The sequence below is a fragment of the Argiope bruennichi genome, chromosome 3, assembly GCF_947563725.1.
Source record: "Argiope bruennichi chromosome 3, qqArgBrue1.1, whole genome shotgun sequence".
In the NCBI taxonomy this organism is placed as follows: domain Eukaryota; kingdom Metazoa; phylum Arthropoda; class Arachnida; order Araneae; family Araneidae; genus Argiope; species Argiope bruennichi.
Genome location: NC_079153.1, coordinates 51,851,610 through 51,869,434, shown reverse-complemented (window position 1 = coordinate 51,869,434; position 17,825 = coordinate 51,851,610). Strand labels below are relative to the sequence as shown.

Here is a 17,825-nt window from a genome sequence, read left to right as displayed (position 1 = left end):
CTGTTCACCATAATGCTCTGAGACTATGTTCAGGAGCCTTTAGGACCTCTCCAGTTCAGAGCCTATATGTTGATTGCTTTGAGACTTCCCTTGCATTTAGGCGAGAAATACTATCTCTGCACTATTATTTTAGAACTGAATCAAATACACAACATCCTTTCCATAATTTTAAACTCCGGCCATTCTTAACTCGAATACAAGAAGCACGAAAATTTTTTATACCTGTATATTTTACTAGAATTCATAATATTCTCAAGGACCTAAATCTACTTAACCTGCAGGCAACACCGCAAGTGGACAACATTTTTCCTCCATGGGCAATTCCTAATATAGAATACTTAAATCCATTTGAAGGGTTTACCAAATCTGACACTACAGATTCTATTTATAGAAAATTTTTTAATGAACATAGGCATCACTATAATGATTATATTGCAATATACACAGATGGATCAAAAACATATGATAGTGTCTCAATTGCTGTGGTTTTCCAAAACGCAGTCTTCTCGTTTAAAATCAATCCTTCTTGTTCAGTTTTCACAGCGGAGATAACTGCTGTTCTATTTGCCCTAGAAAAAATATCCGACTGTCTGCAAGATAAATATATAATTTACACAGATTCATTAAGTGTTTTACAGTCTCTAAAATCCTCTCATCCTCATTCTAAAAATCATCCTTTGGTCTTAAAAATTTTAAACCTATTTAATAGACTTTCCTCTCGTGGATTTACTATTTTATTATGTTGGGTGCCTTCTCATGTAGGTATTGGGGGCAACGAGAAGGCGGACAGTGCCGCCAAATCGGCTACTTCTACAGCAAATATTAGTATCCCTGTGAGTGATTTAAAAAAACACATAACTTTGCTCTATCTCTCAAAATGGCAGACTCAATGGGATCTGTTAACAGAAAACAAACTTCATAGTGTTAAACCTCGTGTTGAACATTGGCCATGTCTTCCAAATAGAAAAGCAGACACTATCTTAACCCGTTTGCGGATAGGTCATACCAGATTCACCCATCGCCATCTACTTTTTGGAGAAGCGGCACCAATGTGCTCTCAATGCAATTGCATCATGTCTGTTTACCATATTCTCAGTGAATGTCCAAATTTTAGTACTCAACGTTTATATTATTTTAACAACTCCACACTTTCACATTTGCTTGATAGAATACCACATGCTAATCTTTTTGCTTTTTTGAAATCAGTAGGTTTTTACCCCCATATTTAAGTAATCTTCATCTTTTTCATTCTTTTACATTGCTTTTTAAAGTTGAAATTATATTTTTAATCCTAAAATAAATACAGTTTGGCGCAGCTTAGTCAATACCATGGCTCTTGTGCCAATAAAATCCAAAAAATCCAAATCCAAATCTGGTGGAGTCTGTATCTTCACTTCAAATCTTTATCCGAGCACACCTCTTACTTTACATACATCTCTACAGGCTGTGGCAGTTCAAGTTCACACACGAGCATTAGTCACGGTCTGTAGTTTATATTTACCGCCTCATGATGTCGTTAGTCAACAACAACTTGATAACCTAGTGGACCAGCTTCCTAAACCATTTATTATTCTAGGCGATTTCAACGGACATAGTACTTTATGGGGATCGGAAGATACAAATTCTCGTGGACGACAGATAGAGCAATTTATTTCAAATAACTGTCTCTGCCTCCTAAATAATGACGAGAAGACTTATTTCCATCAACCCACGCGCAGCTTCCATAGTATTGATTTGGCTATATGTTCTCCTGAGCTCATGCCACTGCTGACTTTCGCAGTAAGTGAGGATCTTTACAATAGTGATCATTTCCCTATTATAGTCTCCCACGCTGATAGCGGCGGTGCGACATTATGTCCTCCGCGTTTTCTATTCCAGCGGGCAGACTGGGATTCTTTCAAGCATTTGGCAGAAATCACAGAGAATATGGTTAATACTTACGACATCACGGAAGCAGTGCAACATGTCGTTGGCAATGTAATAAGCGCCGCAAATGCCACCATTCCAAAGAGTTCCCCACAAGTAAGAAAATTCCGCAGACCGTGGTGGAATGAAGCCTGCCGCGATAGTTATAAAAATCAGAAAAAACGCTGGAACATATTTAGAAGATACCCTACGACAGAAAATCTTGTCGCTTTTAAAAAAGCCAAAGCCTTAGCTCGACGAATTCGGCGTCATAGTCAAAGAGAATCTTGGATCAAGTTCGTATCCTCGATCACATCCTCAACTCCCACTAAACTTTTGTGGAAAAAGATAAAAGCTGCAAATGGCATTTATAGCGAATCTTCCATTCCCGTTTTAAAAACAGGAAATATGTTGTATTCTGCCCCATTAGACGTAGCTAATATTCTAGGCCAAGCATTCGCACAAGTTTCCGCAGCTGATTCTTATAGTCCTGAGTTTTTGGCAATTAAGAATCCCGCGGAACGGTTGCCTTTGCATTTTAATGATAGTCATACCTTTTCATACAATTGTGAATTTAGGATGTTCGAACTGGAAAGGGCTCTATCTCAAGCCCACGATACAAGCCCCGGACCAGATGGAGTAACTTATAGCATGCTTCGCCATTTAAATGCGACTTCTCTATCTAATTTGTTACTATTGTTTAACAGGATTTGGACTGAGCAGAAGTACCCTAAACAATGGAGCGAAGCTACTGTAATTCCAATCCTAAAGCCTGGGAAAGACCCATCAAGCCCTTTACACTACAGACCAATTGCTCTTACCAACTGTCTTTGTAAGACTTTTGAACGCATGGTTAATGCTCGTCTAATCTACGAATTGGAGAAACAAGGCTGCATCTCCCAGTTGCAGAGTGGTTTCCGCAAAGGAAGATCGACTTTTGATAATCTGATTTTGCTGGAAACCCAAATTCGCAATGCATTTGTTAGGAGAAACCACCTTGTGTCCATATTCTTTGATATTGAGGGGGCTTATGACCGTGCGTGGCGCTTTGGCATACTTTCTACACTTTTTAAAATTGGGTTTAGAGGAAACATGCCCATATTTTTACAGAACTTTTTATCATATAGAATTTTTCGAGTTCGTGTTGGTAATTTTTATTCAAATCATTTTATACAAGCTGAGGGTGTTCCTCAGGGAAGTGTCCTCAGTGTCACCCTCTTTATTGTTCATCTCAGTCTAATTTTAAATCATTTGCCCTCATTCGTACACGCCAGTCTGTATGTTGATGATTTACAGATCTCATGTCAGGGTAGTAACATGAATATAATAGAACAGCAATTGCAAAATGCAGTTAATAAGGTGGTAACTTGGTGCAATAAAAATGGTCACACTATCTCTCCTGAAAAGAGTCGATGTGTTCACTTTTGTAGGAAAAGAAATATGCACTTAGATCCGGTTATAAAGATAAGAGGCACACCAATTCCAGTCGTGACTGAAGTACGGTTTTTGGGAGTGATCTTCGATCGCAAGCTCACTTTCCTTCCATATGTCTTAGACTTGCGGAAGAGGTGTGAGAAAAATTTGAACATTTTAAAAGTGCTTTCTAAAACATCTTGGGGTGCCGATCGAACCTGCCTGCTCCGTATCTACCAAGCGATCATTCTCTCACGCATGGATTATGGCTGTATGGTGTATGGGTCTGCCCGTCCTTCTGTTTTGAGACATCTTGATACTGTTCACCACTCTGCTCTCAGGATCTGCTCTGGTGCTTTCCGCACCTCTCCAGTTGAGAGCTTATATGTAATTTGTCACCAGTTGCCACTTTGTTTGCGGCGTCAAAAATTATCTACTTTGTTTTATTTTCGGTCACTATCTGTCCCAAACCATCCCATTCATTGCATGGGTTCTCCTGAAAACCTTCAAAGAATTTATAATGCCCGACCTTATCATATTCTACCTTTTTGTCGGAGAGTCAAAAATGCCTTGCATGACTCAGATCTTAATAACATAGCCATTAAATCTCTTGATCTTTATTCTTTTCCACCTTGGGATATTCCAAATTTGTCTTTTCTGAACCCTTTTTTTGGCTTTGATAAATTTTCAACTAGTTCTGTTATTTTTCAACAGATTTTCCATGACCACCGCTGTCAGTATTCTTCTTTTACCCCAGTGTTTACAGATGGCTCAAAATCAGATGGACATGTTGGTTGTGCCATTATAACTCCATCTGATACACTCAGCTACCGTCTTAACCACGTTTGTTCTGTTTTTACTGCTGAGTTGATGGCAATTTTTTACGCACTAAAGGAAATTTCCCCTTCTACTGAGCGTAGTTTTATTATATATACTGACAGTATGAGTGCTTTGGAAACCCTTGCTCATTTCCAAAACCACATGCATCCAATCGCTTTAGAAATTTTGTTTAACCTGCGGTTACTACAAAACAGGGGTTTTAATATAATTCTCTGCTGGGTTCCGGCTCACGTGGGTATTGCGGGCAATGAAAGGGCTGATGTTGCAGCTAAATCTGCATCAACATTTCAGTCTCAGGCCCTCCCATATTGTGACTTCAAAAAGTCATTTGTTTATAAACTATTTACAACTTGGCAAGATTCATGGGATACTCGGATCCAGAACAAACTACATTCAATAAAACCAAGAATTGGTTTGTGGCCTGTTCTACCTATACGAGAGGTTGATGTTAAATTGACTCGCCTCCGTATAGGTCATACTCGTTTCACTCACCGTCATCTAATTTTTGGTGATAGAGCGCCAATTTGCCCCACGTGTCATGTGAATTTTAGTGTAAAGCACATCTTTGTTGAATGTCCTTCTTTTAATCATCAGCGTCATTGCCTTTTTAAGTCAACTTCTCTTAACTTAAAAGACTTGATTGGTGAGAAACACCATCCAAATGTTTTTAAATTTTTAAAATCAATTGGGTTTTATATGTGTATTTAACATTTTTCATTTTTCTTAATAATCATTTTTGCGTATTATGTGTCTTGTGTTTTAAAACCTTTATCGCTTTTAATTCAAATGGTCTCTAGAATTGAACTTTAATTCAACAAAAGTCTGGCGCAGTTTAGCCAAGAATGGCTCTTGTGCCAAAAAACAAAAATCAACCAACCAACCAACCATCTCCAGAAAAGAGTCGTTGCGTACATTTCTGCCGGAAGCGAAACATGCATCCAGACCCTATAATTAATATTCGGGGAATTGCTATCTCCGTTGAAAATGACGTTCGATTTTTAGGTGTAATTTTTTATAGAAAGCTTACTTTCCTTCCGCATATTCTACATCTACGGAAGAAATGTGAAAAATCTCTTAACATCTTAAAAGTGCTGTCAAATACATCTTGGGGTGCCGATCGCCCATCCCTACTTCGAATATACCAAGCCGTCATTTTATCCCGCATTGATTACGGGTGTATGGTCTATGGTTCTGCACGCCCTTCTGTTTTGCGCCGACTTGATACAGTACATCATTCTGTCCTTAGAATTTGTTCTGGTGCTTTCCGCACATCACCTGTGGAAAGCCTGTATGCTATCTGCAATCAAATGCCTTTAGATTTGCGCCGACGGAAATTAACGGCACAATATTATTTCCGAGTGCAGTCGATACCGAACACCCTGTTAGTCAGTTGTCCCTTCCAGTTGGTCTTCGGAAACTTTATGACGCACGGCCCTCTCACATCCTTCCCTTTAGTGAGAGAATTAAAATTCTACTTCAGGATGCGGGACTTCATGATGTTGCAATTCAAACCTTTAATTGCTTTTCTTTCCCGCCTTGGGATATTCCAAAGTTTTCATTTTTGAATCCATTTTCAGGATTTGATAAATCCACAACCGCACCAATTATTTTTCAGCAACTTTTTAACTATCATCGTTGTCAGTATTATTCATACACAGAGGTCTTCACTGACGGATCAAAATCAAATAGACATGTTGGCACCGGAGTTGTATTACCTACCGAGACTCATAACTACTCTCTACCCACGTCATTCTCAGTTCTGACTGCCGAATTAGTCGCAATAATATATGCCCTTCAAGTGATTTCGACTTCCTGTTCTCGCAATTTCTGTATTTATACCGACAGTATGAGTGCTCTGGAGTCTCTTTCCAATTTTAGTTATCGAATACATCCAGTTGCTTTAGATATATTGATATTTCTTCGCACCCTCGACAGACAACAATATCAAAATTTTATTCCAGTTTTTACAGACGGGTCAAAATCAGCTGCTCATGTCTCTTTTGCGGTTGTTTTCCCTCACACAGTTTCTTCGTTTAAACTTCACCCCTCCTGTTCAGTTTTTACTGCAGAAATAAGTGCTCTTTTATATGCTTTAGAAGAAATTTCTAATAGCCGGGACAAAAACTTGATCATCTATACGGATTCTCTGAGTGTTTTAAATTCTCTAAAATCATGTAATCCTCATCCTTTGGTTTTAAAAATCTTAGATACTTTTGATAAACTAACTTCTCGTAGTTACACTATTTTATTCTGTTGGGTACCATCCCATGTTGGAATTTTGGGCAACGAAGAGGCAGATAAGGCTGCCAAATTGGCGACTACTTCAATAGCTACTAATATTCCTGTGAACGACATAAAGAAACATATTAAAAAGCTTCTATATTCTAATTGGCAAAGACAGTGGGATTTGGAAACAAACAACAAACTTCATATTATCAAACCCCATGTGCAACCCTGGCCCTCATTAGCGAACAGAAAAGCGGATACTGTCTTAACACGTTTACGAATTGGACACACTCGATTCACCCATATTCATTTGTTGTTAGGTGAACAACCACCACTATGTTCGCGATGCCATTGTCAAATGTCTGTTCAACATATTTTGTCAGAATGCCCAAATTTCAATGCTCAGCGTTTACAGTTTTTTCAAAAGTCTTGCCCTTCATTATCTTTCCTGCTTGATAAGACACCTCATGTCCAAATTTTTGCTTTCTTAAAGTCCATAAAGTTTTATCCATTGATTTAAATCTTGTTTACTTTTTAGCTTCTCATATTCTCTTCGACTACTGTTTTAAATGATATAATTTTTCCCATTGTTTGGCGCAGCATGGTCAAAATCGTGGCTCTTGCGCCATAAAACCTCAAACAAACTCAAACTCGCACCCTCGAAAACAGAGACTTTTAAAATCTTGTTTTGCTGGGTTCCGAGTCATGTCGGAATACCGGGAAATGAGAAGGCTGATGCTGCAGCAAAAGCGGCAAGCTCTCTTCTTCACCGAGAACTTCCACATAGCGATGCAAAGACGTTTTTTGCACGCCATGTCTGCATGTTATGCAACGATCTTGGGATCAGCAGACTTCCAACAAGCTGCATTCGCTCGAGCCAAGGATTCGTTTCTGGCCTACCATCCCAATGCGTGGGCTCGATGTTAAATTAACTCGACTCCGCATTGGTCATACACGCTTCAGCCATAAACACCTTTTATTTGGAGAACCATGTCCAAAATGCTCGACATGCCATACAATTTTAAGTGTACATCACATTCTAATTGATTGTCCTGTTTTTAATAATCAACGATTACTGTTTTTTAATTCAGTTTTCATAGACATCCGCGAGATAGTGGGTGGCAGACTTCACCCTAATATTTTTAAATTTTTACAAACCATTGGTTTGTTTAATTTTATTTAGGTTTCATTTACAATTTTTAAAACATTTGTCGGATATTAATACAATTGTAGTTTAAATTTTTAAAGTGTCGTTTTAATATATTTGGTTCAGTTTTAAGATCATACTTTTTCCTAATTTAAATAGCTTTTTAATATCATTGAATTTAATTTTTACCATTTGCGTGGCGCAGCATGGCCAGATTTGGCTTTTGTGCCAGAAAAATCAATCAACCAACCAACCAACCAACTGGCTCCTCCTTGATGTGGCATTAATTGGCCTAAAGCAAGGAAATTCAAATTCATAATTTAGTCAGAGAAGATTAGAAATTTCGGCTAGACTTAAGATTAATGTACGATAGTTAAATCATTTGAGATGATTTCTCTACACATGTAATCATGATTTCTTATCGCAGCTCTAAAAGTCTGTTTCTGGTAGCCATCCAAGATAAAAGATGAGTTTTGGGACGATTGGCACGACTTTTACATGCTTAGCGAGAAACTGCAGATTAATTTCAAGTTTTGCTGGATTTATTTTGTTTATTTGTCGACAATATTAGATTTTTAAGAATATTTTCGTAAATATGATTAATTTTTTTACAGTGTATCAAACTTATTTTTAGCACTTTTTTATTGGCTCAAACAAAATAAAATTTAATGTCTTACATCATTTAAACCATTTTTTTAAATGAAAATACATGCCTTGCTCTAACGATTTAAAAATTAGCAGGTAGGTTATAATTGGGTTGGACATGCTGTGTAAGTTTTGTCTTTTTGCAAAGAATATAAGATTTACTCAAAGAAAACACTGATGGGAAAGAAATAAGAACAAACAAATAAATAATTTAAATTTCTGTGATAATTGATAAATATCAATAAGCATTACATAGTATGAAAATTGGGAACATTTTAATGCTCTTTTTATTAATTAATTTTCTTGTTTGTCTGTTCAGTACAAATTTTGCAATTGATTTTAAATTAACTTCTCGAAGAATTACAGACATGAAACTTTAAACAACAATTCTATATTAATTTGCTCACTTGTCTCTTCGATACAAATTTTGCCATCCGTTGTAGCTCAATAGGAAGTTAGTTTAAATTTGATTGTGAAATTTCATTTATAAAATAATTTAATTAAACCATGTTTTAAAAATGCACTAAAGAGTATAAAATATTTTTTAATATAATAATAAGTACATAATATATGGTTGTAAATTTTAAAAATTCAAATAATTTCCAAAATTTGTGGATAAAAATTTATGTCTACAAATTTTTAGGACAATCTAGGCTAGGAAAAATTATTTTATACTCTTTAGTCAATTTTACAAATGTAGCACATTAATTTTTACAAAACCTAAATCTGAACATCAAACTGATTTATGTACCTCTTTAAGATCATATTGTAAACTATATTAAATCCATAATAATTGCCAATTGCACAAACACACAAAACTTAGGCAAATATAGCTCATTAATTATTTTATATCTATTCAAGGAACATATTTTACATTAAAAAGTGCTTTATTTCATGAAAAGATCGCAATATTCTATTTACAATGTTCTATGTATCCTTCGGGCTCTAAGTTCTGCAAAGTATTCTTCTAGTTTTTCATTGCCTGTAAGCTCTGGTTTGTAGTAGTGCTTTGGAGGGGGTCCTTCAACTAAACGTACAAAGTAATGACAATATCTGTAATGAACTAAACCAAAACGCATACGAGCATGCCTCCTCAGTCCTTTAATGATGAGAGATTTCCCCACGAATGATTCAGCTAAGAAAGAAAAGTTAAGAAAATTTATTACATTTTTAATCAAATAGTTCATAAATTTTTAAAATAGTTTTATTATGTACAAGAACAATTACAATTATAGGGGCCAGCCAATAAATTAGAAGTCTATGAACCTGAGTAAGTACATATATGTTTGTATGTTACTAAACTAAGATAAGAGGAAGAAAAGCGATAGAAAGATATGTTATTACTGGCGTATTCTGTAAGAATATTCTGTTTAAGTCAAAATGTTATTTAACACCTAGAAACCGAAAATTTAATTTTTGTCCAAAAGAAGCAGATGTGGATTGATAATCATGACTTCAGCTTCTCATACAGAATTAACATATTGTCTGTCATAATGTCATAATTTTTCTACATTTTGATATTTTTCATAACACCAATTTTTATACTATCGCCATATATTTTATGACGTGTTTCTGTTTATCTATTATAAGGTGAACATAGAACAATCAAATGTGACAATAAAATCCAGCCAACTATAACAGTAATTTTTATTGCATTAAAATGTTGGGTTGGTCACCTACAATAGGCTACTCAGATAGGAAAATTATGGACATTCAATAAGCTAACAAACATTAAGATAGCTTAATGAGACAGAAAAAAATTTTAAGAATAATTTCCTAGATTTATACTACTTCAATTTTTTAGGGTGAAATTACACGAACATAGAAGAGAATATTTGGCAAAAATGTCCAATAAGTTACTACATTATCTCTCCAAAATTTCATTCAAATTTAAAAAAAAAAACAAAAAAAAAAAACAGATTTATATTTTTCTTAAATTTGCTTCTGAACTAATTCAATTACTTTGATGTTACTCAGCTCATTTTAATGCTTTTTTTTAAAGTACCTATACTTTTCTATTCAAACTCATCCAAATGTTTGGTGTAGAATGACCGAATCTGGTCCTTGTGTCATAAAACCAAGCAAAACAAATGCTAACATTTTATTAAAATGTGAAAAACCAATTAACAACTACACCCTCTCTTTTCTATCTGGTCAGATTTTCGGAAACAAATATAATGGAATGTTTTGGGCGGCCAACTCAAAAAATGAAAACAGTAAAATTTCCATTATGTATTGTCCCCCCTATTTAAAAGTACAACTCGACTGATCTACTATGATCTTCTGTGAAGGCTTTTCCCACTCGATTTCAAAATGAATAATTTGGAGAGAATTGAAGAAAATCATTATGAGCAGCTGCATATCTTGCAGGTAACCTTCTGTTTTTCCGGGAAGAATCGCTGTTTTGTATGGCAAGTTAAGAGCATGCCAAGAGTCCTATGAAGCTATAAGCACACTTTGTCAGCAAAATTACTGAAGCTGAAGGTTGTTGTGATTATGTATGGGATATGATCTATAGATTTGTCACAATTCTACTGCTGTTTTTGGAAGACGTGTCATCCAAATATTATATGAATATTTCTATAAAATGTCAGACTGCATTTTTATCTTACTGGTATGTTATGAATAGCAATTCTTCTATTCACTGCACAAGAACTATTTAATAGTGTATCTGAAAGCAAAACACAGAATTTCAATATTAGAAAGATATGTTTGACAGCAATCTCCTTTGCTACCAAATTTAAAAGTGCTTCAGTGTTTCTTGCCAAATACACATATGTTGTAATTGAAATAAGAAGGAATCCAATACAATACTTTACAGATTTTCCTAATTCGTTGGCTAGTATATGTATCATTTCCTTTCTAACAATTATGATCCAAACTGTTACAATCAATGCTCAATTATTATCATGGAAAAAATAAGCAAAAGATTAACAACTTACCAACCCATAAGTTGCTTTTAAATTCAACATTATGTTCATTTACAGCCATTTCCTGAGCCTCTTGAATGACCTGAAAGGAAAGAGCAGTTTAAATATATATTTCTAATATATCTGTTTGAAGGAATGGTTTTAATACAATTCTATGTATGTTTTCAAAAGGTACAAATTCTTTAATAAATATTCAATGAACTCTGGTATTCTTGCCAATGTATAATAGTCATTCAAAATTTATAGTTTTCTATATTATTTTTTTAATTAGCAAATAATAAATATATAACAAAAGAAAATATCAAATTTAAGAACAAAAAGAAAATTTTAACAATATTTTATGTACTGTACATAATTTTTATTTAGCTCAGATAACTTTTCACCTTTGAATGATATTTATCAAGTAATTCTTGAAGAAGTAGAAAAACTATTTAGTTCTTCTGATTAGAACTATCAGATATAAAAATCAAGAAAATGTGGGCTTTAAAAATGTAAGCTTCAAAGCCAAATTACAAACTTTAGAGTGAAAAAAAAAATCAGTTTCTGTTAAATAAAATAAATCATTGGAGACAAATTTTGAAAGGCAAGATTAACCTACTTTTGGTACCATACAAAACTTCTGCACATAGACTTTTATAGATATTTAAAGCGACACATATTTTTATATAGGCATTATTAAAAATCAACTGAACATTGTGAGTCTGTAATGCTATATTTACTAAATTTTGAAAATATTTCGTGAAATTCAGCAACAGAAATTGTTCTCAATTTCTTTTAATAAAGTACACATTTTATTACTCATACAAATTGAATATATTTCAAACACTAATATATTGTCAGATGAAAAAAAAAAATTATTATTTATATAAAGGAATGCTTGAAACCACTTATAACTGTAAAACGTAATTATTAATATTAATAATAAATAAATGAAATCCTATTTTTTTTTTTTTTTTAATTCTACAATCAAATATTTTAACTAAAAAAATTTAAGGATGAATGTTCAAATATGTATATATGTTTCACTAAATAGAATTCTAAGAAGGCTTTTATGGGTAGTAAAGAGCAGCAGCCAAACTCAGCTTTAAATGAAATTATGACAAACTGTTCTGATTCAAAACTTCTCCTTTTGTCAGATTCATCAGTATTACCATGCAAAAAAAAAAAAAAAAAAATCCTTCTGAAAACTTGAAGTTTTTATCATTTGGTTTGAATTTAAATCAACTTCAACATTTGAATAAATTATTACCATTTTAAATTGAATTAGGAATATAGTCCGTTATAATTTCCATATTTGCTAGCTGTGAATATAATGTATCCTCAATCATGGTACGGGAAGAAAATCTTATATTATAATCTTAATAACTTCATACCAACCTTATTCTTCTGTAACTAAACAGCTGTATTCATTTTAAAATTGGTTGCAACACATTATCAAAAACTAATGAGGTGCAAATGTTTTTTTTTTTTTTTTAATTTTGGTTTTTAAATGTTTTAATACATTAATGAAGTAATAATTTCCAAAACAAAATATGTAACCAACTTTTTTTAACACAAAGGAAGGGGAGTGGGGAGTGAAATATTACATTATGATTACAGCAATATTATAAGTGACTTGCATTTTTCTTTCTTGGATCATTACTACAATAACTAAAATATATATGCATTAAATGCTTAGCAAAGTAATTAATTACATAGAGTATTAAACAGGAAACATCTTTAATTTTTAAACCTGTTGAAATGTAGATAGTCATTCTTTGTTCATTCAAGCATTATTATATCTCGATTTTCGTGCTTTTTTACTTTAACTGTGTTTTTTAACTTAAATTTTTACTTGGTGCAGAATGGCCAGATATGGCTTTTGCACCATAAAATACCACAAACCAACCAACAAGCATTGTCATTTTAGGGAGACTCAAGTGCTAGTTGATGGGTTAATTTATAAATTTGTATAAATGATAATAACTTAATTTTATATGCCATAATATTATAAGTAAATTGCATAAATTTAAAATTTCTTTTCCAATTATCAAATAAAAACTAAAAATGAAATATTTTTCTAACAATTATTCTTTGATATAAATTTTAACATTCATAAGAAATTTTACACATATTTGAACAGATAAGTAATCTTCACAGATTTAAAAAACTACAAACTAAATTTCCAATAAAGGGTGATTACAAATTAAAACACCCTTGCATAAATTACTGTGAGGAAGAAATTCTGAAATTTTGAAAAGAAATTATTAATCTCTAGTAACATTTCATTTATATATTGGGGGATGAGGGGGACTGTGACAATAACAGGTTTTTCAAGAGTAATCAATAACCAGATTTTCTATGCCTGGTCTCAAAGAAATCCTGATTTAAACCTTTGAGATTTTCTTCTGAGGAAGAACAGAGAAAAACAAGAGCTGTCTTGACACCACTCATAGCTGGCATTTACTAAAGCCAATTAATTGCAGAAACTATAATATTAAATAAACAGCAAAGATGTAGAATACCAAGAATATGTAGTGATACTAGAGAGCATACATGCATTTACGGTAATAATGTTGTTTTTGAAGTGACTGATGAGCTGAAATTATTGATTTTGTTAGGTAGGTTATCCCAACTCTGAGAATAGTAAACAAAAATATAAATCACTATTAAACAGTAAATAATTCAAAGTTATACAAACTTCTTTTGCAATGACAGCTCCTTTTGACGGGACAAATGATAGTTGTTTAATTGCTTCATCCACAGATAAGCCTCTTGGCTAAAAGATAATCAAAAAATGTCTGAAATCAATTTCTAACAAAAATTTCATTAACTAGATTATTTTCAATTAGTATTTTGTATTAGATACGCTTTTCATAAATGAGCTTAAAACTTGCTTGATACAATAAAAAAAGATGCTGAAAAATCAATAAAAAATATACTAATGCACAATTTTGATACATACAATGTCCGACAGATTTTTATTCACGTTTGGGAAAAAAAAGAGAAAAATAACTAACTCTCTTAAATGATTTTTTACATAATCTATTAAAGAAATGATATGAAAAAATACATACCAAGCAAGCAATGTACCACATTTTCTTGGGAGAATACTTGATATTTTCTCGATAGTGACAAACAAACTAAAAAAGATTACATAAAAACATTCTTGAACATTTAAAAAAAATAAAATACAGGACAAATCTTAATTAAATAAATAGATAAACATTTACTATCAATTAACATCAAAAAGAAATTTTCTAATTAATATAAAAAAAACCCAACTTATTAAAGTGTTTGCTCTCGAAATAATTTTTGAAATATGTTTTTCAAAAGGAATACATACCTAGAACAAGATAATATTACATAGCCAAAAAAGATATATATATTTAAAAACTTATTATTTTTAAGACGTTAATACAAAAACATCTTAATTAAAAAAATTATATTAGGTAATTTAAAATGAAGCATATTACAAGATGTTATCTGTTTAATAATAAATATATAAACCATTTGCAAATAGGATACAGTTTCTAAGTCATGTGTGAATGATTTGAGACAAGTCATATATAAATAATAAAAATAGAATTCATTTGATTCTTCTTGAAATAATCAGTATCTCATTAGGATATATTAAATTAAATATAACTCAAAATTTATGCATCTAAATATGATTTTATATTCTTGTAAATTCCTATAACTTATATATAATTCAAAAAATAGCAGTTGAATGTTTTAATTTTACTGAAACAAAATTAAAGCAACGTAATTTTTATTTAAAAATATTTCTAGTATAGGAAGTTTAAGCAAATAAAATAGATTTCTAGAAAATGAAATTTTCAAAATATAAAAATTATGTGAAAAATGTTTTGTTTAATAACTTGTATCTTTCAAATTCTGCTTGTTTATTAAAGAAGCTAGGTTTAGATATTTGCTAAGATTCTGCATTTTATCATTTAGTAGATTAAATTATACTATGATGAATCAATAATGGTGAAAATCGTAAATATAATACTATAGTAAAATGAACAGAATATCTTTTAAAAATAACCTGATCATTTTTACAAATGAATTAGCTGCCATCAATATTTATATTTTTAACAAACCAGAGGATTAAATAAGCAATTTGGACAATTATTACTTTTTAAATATAGGAATTATTATACAGCATACATTTAATTAAACTTGAAATCATGAACAACAATGTGATAGCAAACCATTATATGGCTTGTTCAATAAAGACCTTAAATGGCTTAATAAAAAAAATAAATGATAGCAGCATATTTTAAAGCAGTTAATGGTTTAATATGTTAATCAGATACAATTTTATAAACATGAATAGATTATATGATTCAAAACAATATTCAATACTCACAGCTGGCCTTCGAGGTTCACCAGGTTTTTGAGGAGGATATACCCATTCATTTTGATCAGGCCATTTTTCTATTTTGTGATTAACATTACTAGAGTGAAAAGTCTGACTTTGGTATCCAAATTCACACGATAAGACGCGGGGCAAAAGATTTAAAGCGATGTTTCGAGATGGTGAAAGATTTGATAATAATCTCAGAGCCATAATTCTATAAAAAAAATATAGTGGAAAATCAGGAATGATTTTTAGCATAATTCATTAAAAAATAGAAATTCCACAACTTAATCAAAATTTATAAAAAAAATATTATGGTATTTTATTTAAACACTTCATATATAATCAATTTATTTGTGAATGTAATAAAAATATCAAGAAAATGTATTTAAAATTAATTCATTAGAAATTCATACCTAAATAATTAATTCAATATAGTTCCATTCTTTAAATTAAAATCTTAACATATGCATGATAAATTTTTATTTCACAATAAATCTGATAGATAAATAAAAACTACCTATACAACAATAAAGAAATTTTTACAGTTTTTAAATACAATAATGTTTGTAATAAAAATTTAATCTGTTACATTATTAATCATTTAATAAAAACTGCTAAAGCTTATAATAACAAAATCACTGAACTAATTCACAACTATTAAAATAAAGTAACCTTTCTATTCTTGAATATTCTATATAAAAATTATACAAAAGATTTTAGCCATCATGTTTTTATAGTGCTTCCCTTCTCAGCAGCACAAAGGAACTCAAAATATAACTTCTAAAATATTATTTTTATCAATTACTAATTTTACTGCATCTGAAGTATACATAAAATTTGGTTTTGTATTTCAAGAAAATTCACAGACAAAAATTGGTACATTTATTATAAAAGAACATATTAGCATGCAATCTTTAGTAATTTATTTTCACAATAAATATACACAAGTACAAAAAAAAAAAAAAAAAAAAAAAATCATGATTTTATAAATTTCCCATAATTTTAAAGTAAAAGTAGAAAAGATAACATGGTATAAAAATGAAACAAATATTTACAAATGAATGTTAAATACCAAGAACTGATGAAACTAAAATAAAATAACAAATGACTAATTCTGCCACACACACACATATATATATAACAGAATAATAACAGTATAATTTATATGGATAAAAAATTCAGTAAAACTTATTTTACATAATTTTGATATTTTATTGATTCAATACATAAAATTAATTCTGATCAAAATTAGAAGAAAAAATATTATAATATAGTACACACTATGTAAAAAAATTAAATTGCAAATAAAATCTCAATGAAATTTACTTCTCATTATCTTATAATCATTACTTACTTTATTAAAAAATTGATTATCTGATAGAAATTCATTTAAGATCTCAATGACAACAAATTATTGCTAGTAAAAATTACTTATACTGCACAAGTATGATTTTAAAAAAAATGTTAAAATAAGTGCATTGACTTTTTTTCTGAAACAGACATATGTTCTTTTTAAAGAAACTCACGAAAAAAATTATTATAATTTGTCAAGCTCCTTGATTACAGCAGCTATATTTACTATCATATCTATATTGATTTCTTTAGTAAAAAAAAATGAAATAAATTCAAATACAATTACAATTGAAGAATAGACTTGTAAGGTAATTATAAAATGGTATGTCATATTTTATGAAATCTTTATTAAACATAATGTATCTGATTACAAATATTTTTTATGTATTTTTTTATAATAAAACAAAAATTTTAAATGCAATATTCATAAAAAAAAATTATTTTACTAAACGAAATAAAATTTCGAAATGATGCTATAAATTACATCAATTAAATTAACTTCTCATGTAATTTGTTTTAAATATTCAAATTAAACTTACTACGTAAGTCAGGCTAATAATTTAGTAGAATCTTCTTAAATATTGCTGGAAAATTACTAACATTTTACATAAACATACCCATGCTGTTTATTTATTTACTTTATTTATGTATTTGTAGTGTTGCCAGAAAATTATACCAAACTTCCTCTTTGCATAGCAGAAAATGGAAAATAAATAATTAAATAATCAGCAAAGTGGTCAAGGAATAGAAATCGAATACTGTTAAAAATACTTTTTTTTATTATTTTCGGAGGTCAGACATTTTCTTGATTCTTGACTGTAGTTTAAGAATCCTCAAAACATTTTTAAACATGATAAACAAGCGTATTTAGCTGTTTTCCGTCACAACGTATTATGTATAACATTTGGATAATGTATATTAGAGATTCCATTAGCCATCTCAAAAGAATCTATTTTCTGTTTAGCAGAACTTGTATGAATAAAATCAATAAGCATGTCTGATTTATGACATATCTTCT

General features: G+C 31.0%; 1 protein-coding gene across 1 annotated transcript; it reads right to left on the bottom strand.

The window, feature by feature from the left end:
- Positions 1 to 9,006: 9,006 nt before the first annotated feature.
- LOC129963424 (39S ribosomal protein L22, mitochondrial-like) lies at positions 9,007 to 17,471 on the bottom strand. Its single transcript, XM_056077782.1, has 6 exons — positions 17,347 to 17,471; positions 15,461 to 15,665; positions 14,163 to 14,228; positions 13,787 to 13,864; positions 11,119 to 11,188; positions 9,007 to 9,311 (listed from the first exon to the last, which is right to left on the bottom strand). The coding sequence occupies exons 2-6, from the start codon at positions 15,659 to 15,661 to the stop codon at positions 9,094 to 9,096; spliced, it is 633 nt and encodes a 210-aa protein (XP_055933757.1). The 5' UTR covers positions 15,662 to 15,665; positions 17,347 to 17,471; the 3' UTR covers positions 9,007 to 9,093.
- Between the last annotated feature and the right edge of the window lie 354 nt (positions 17,472 to 17,825).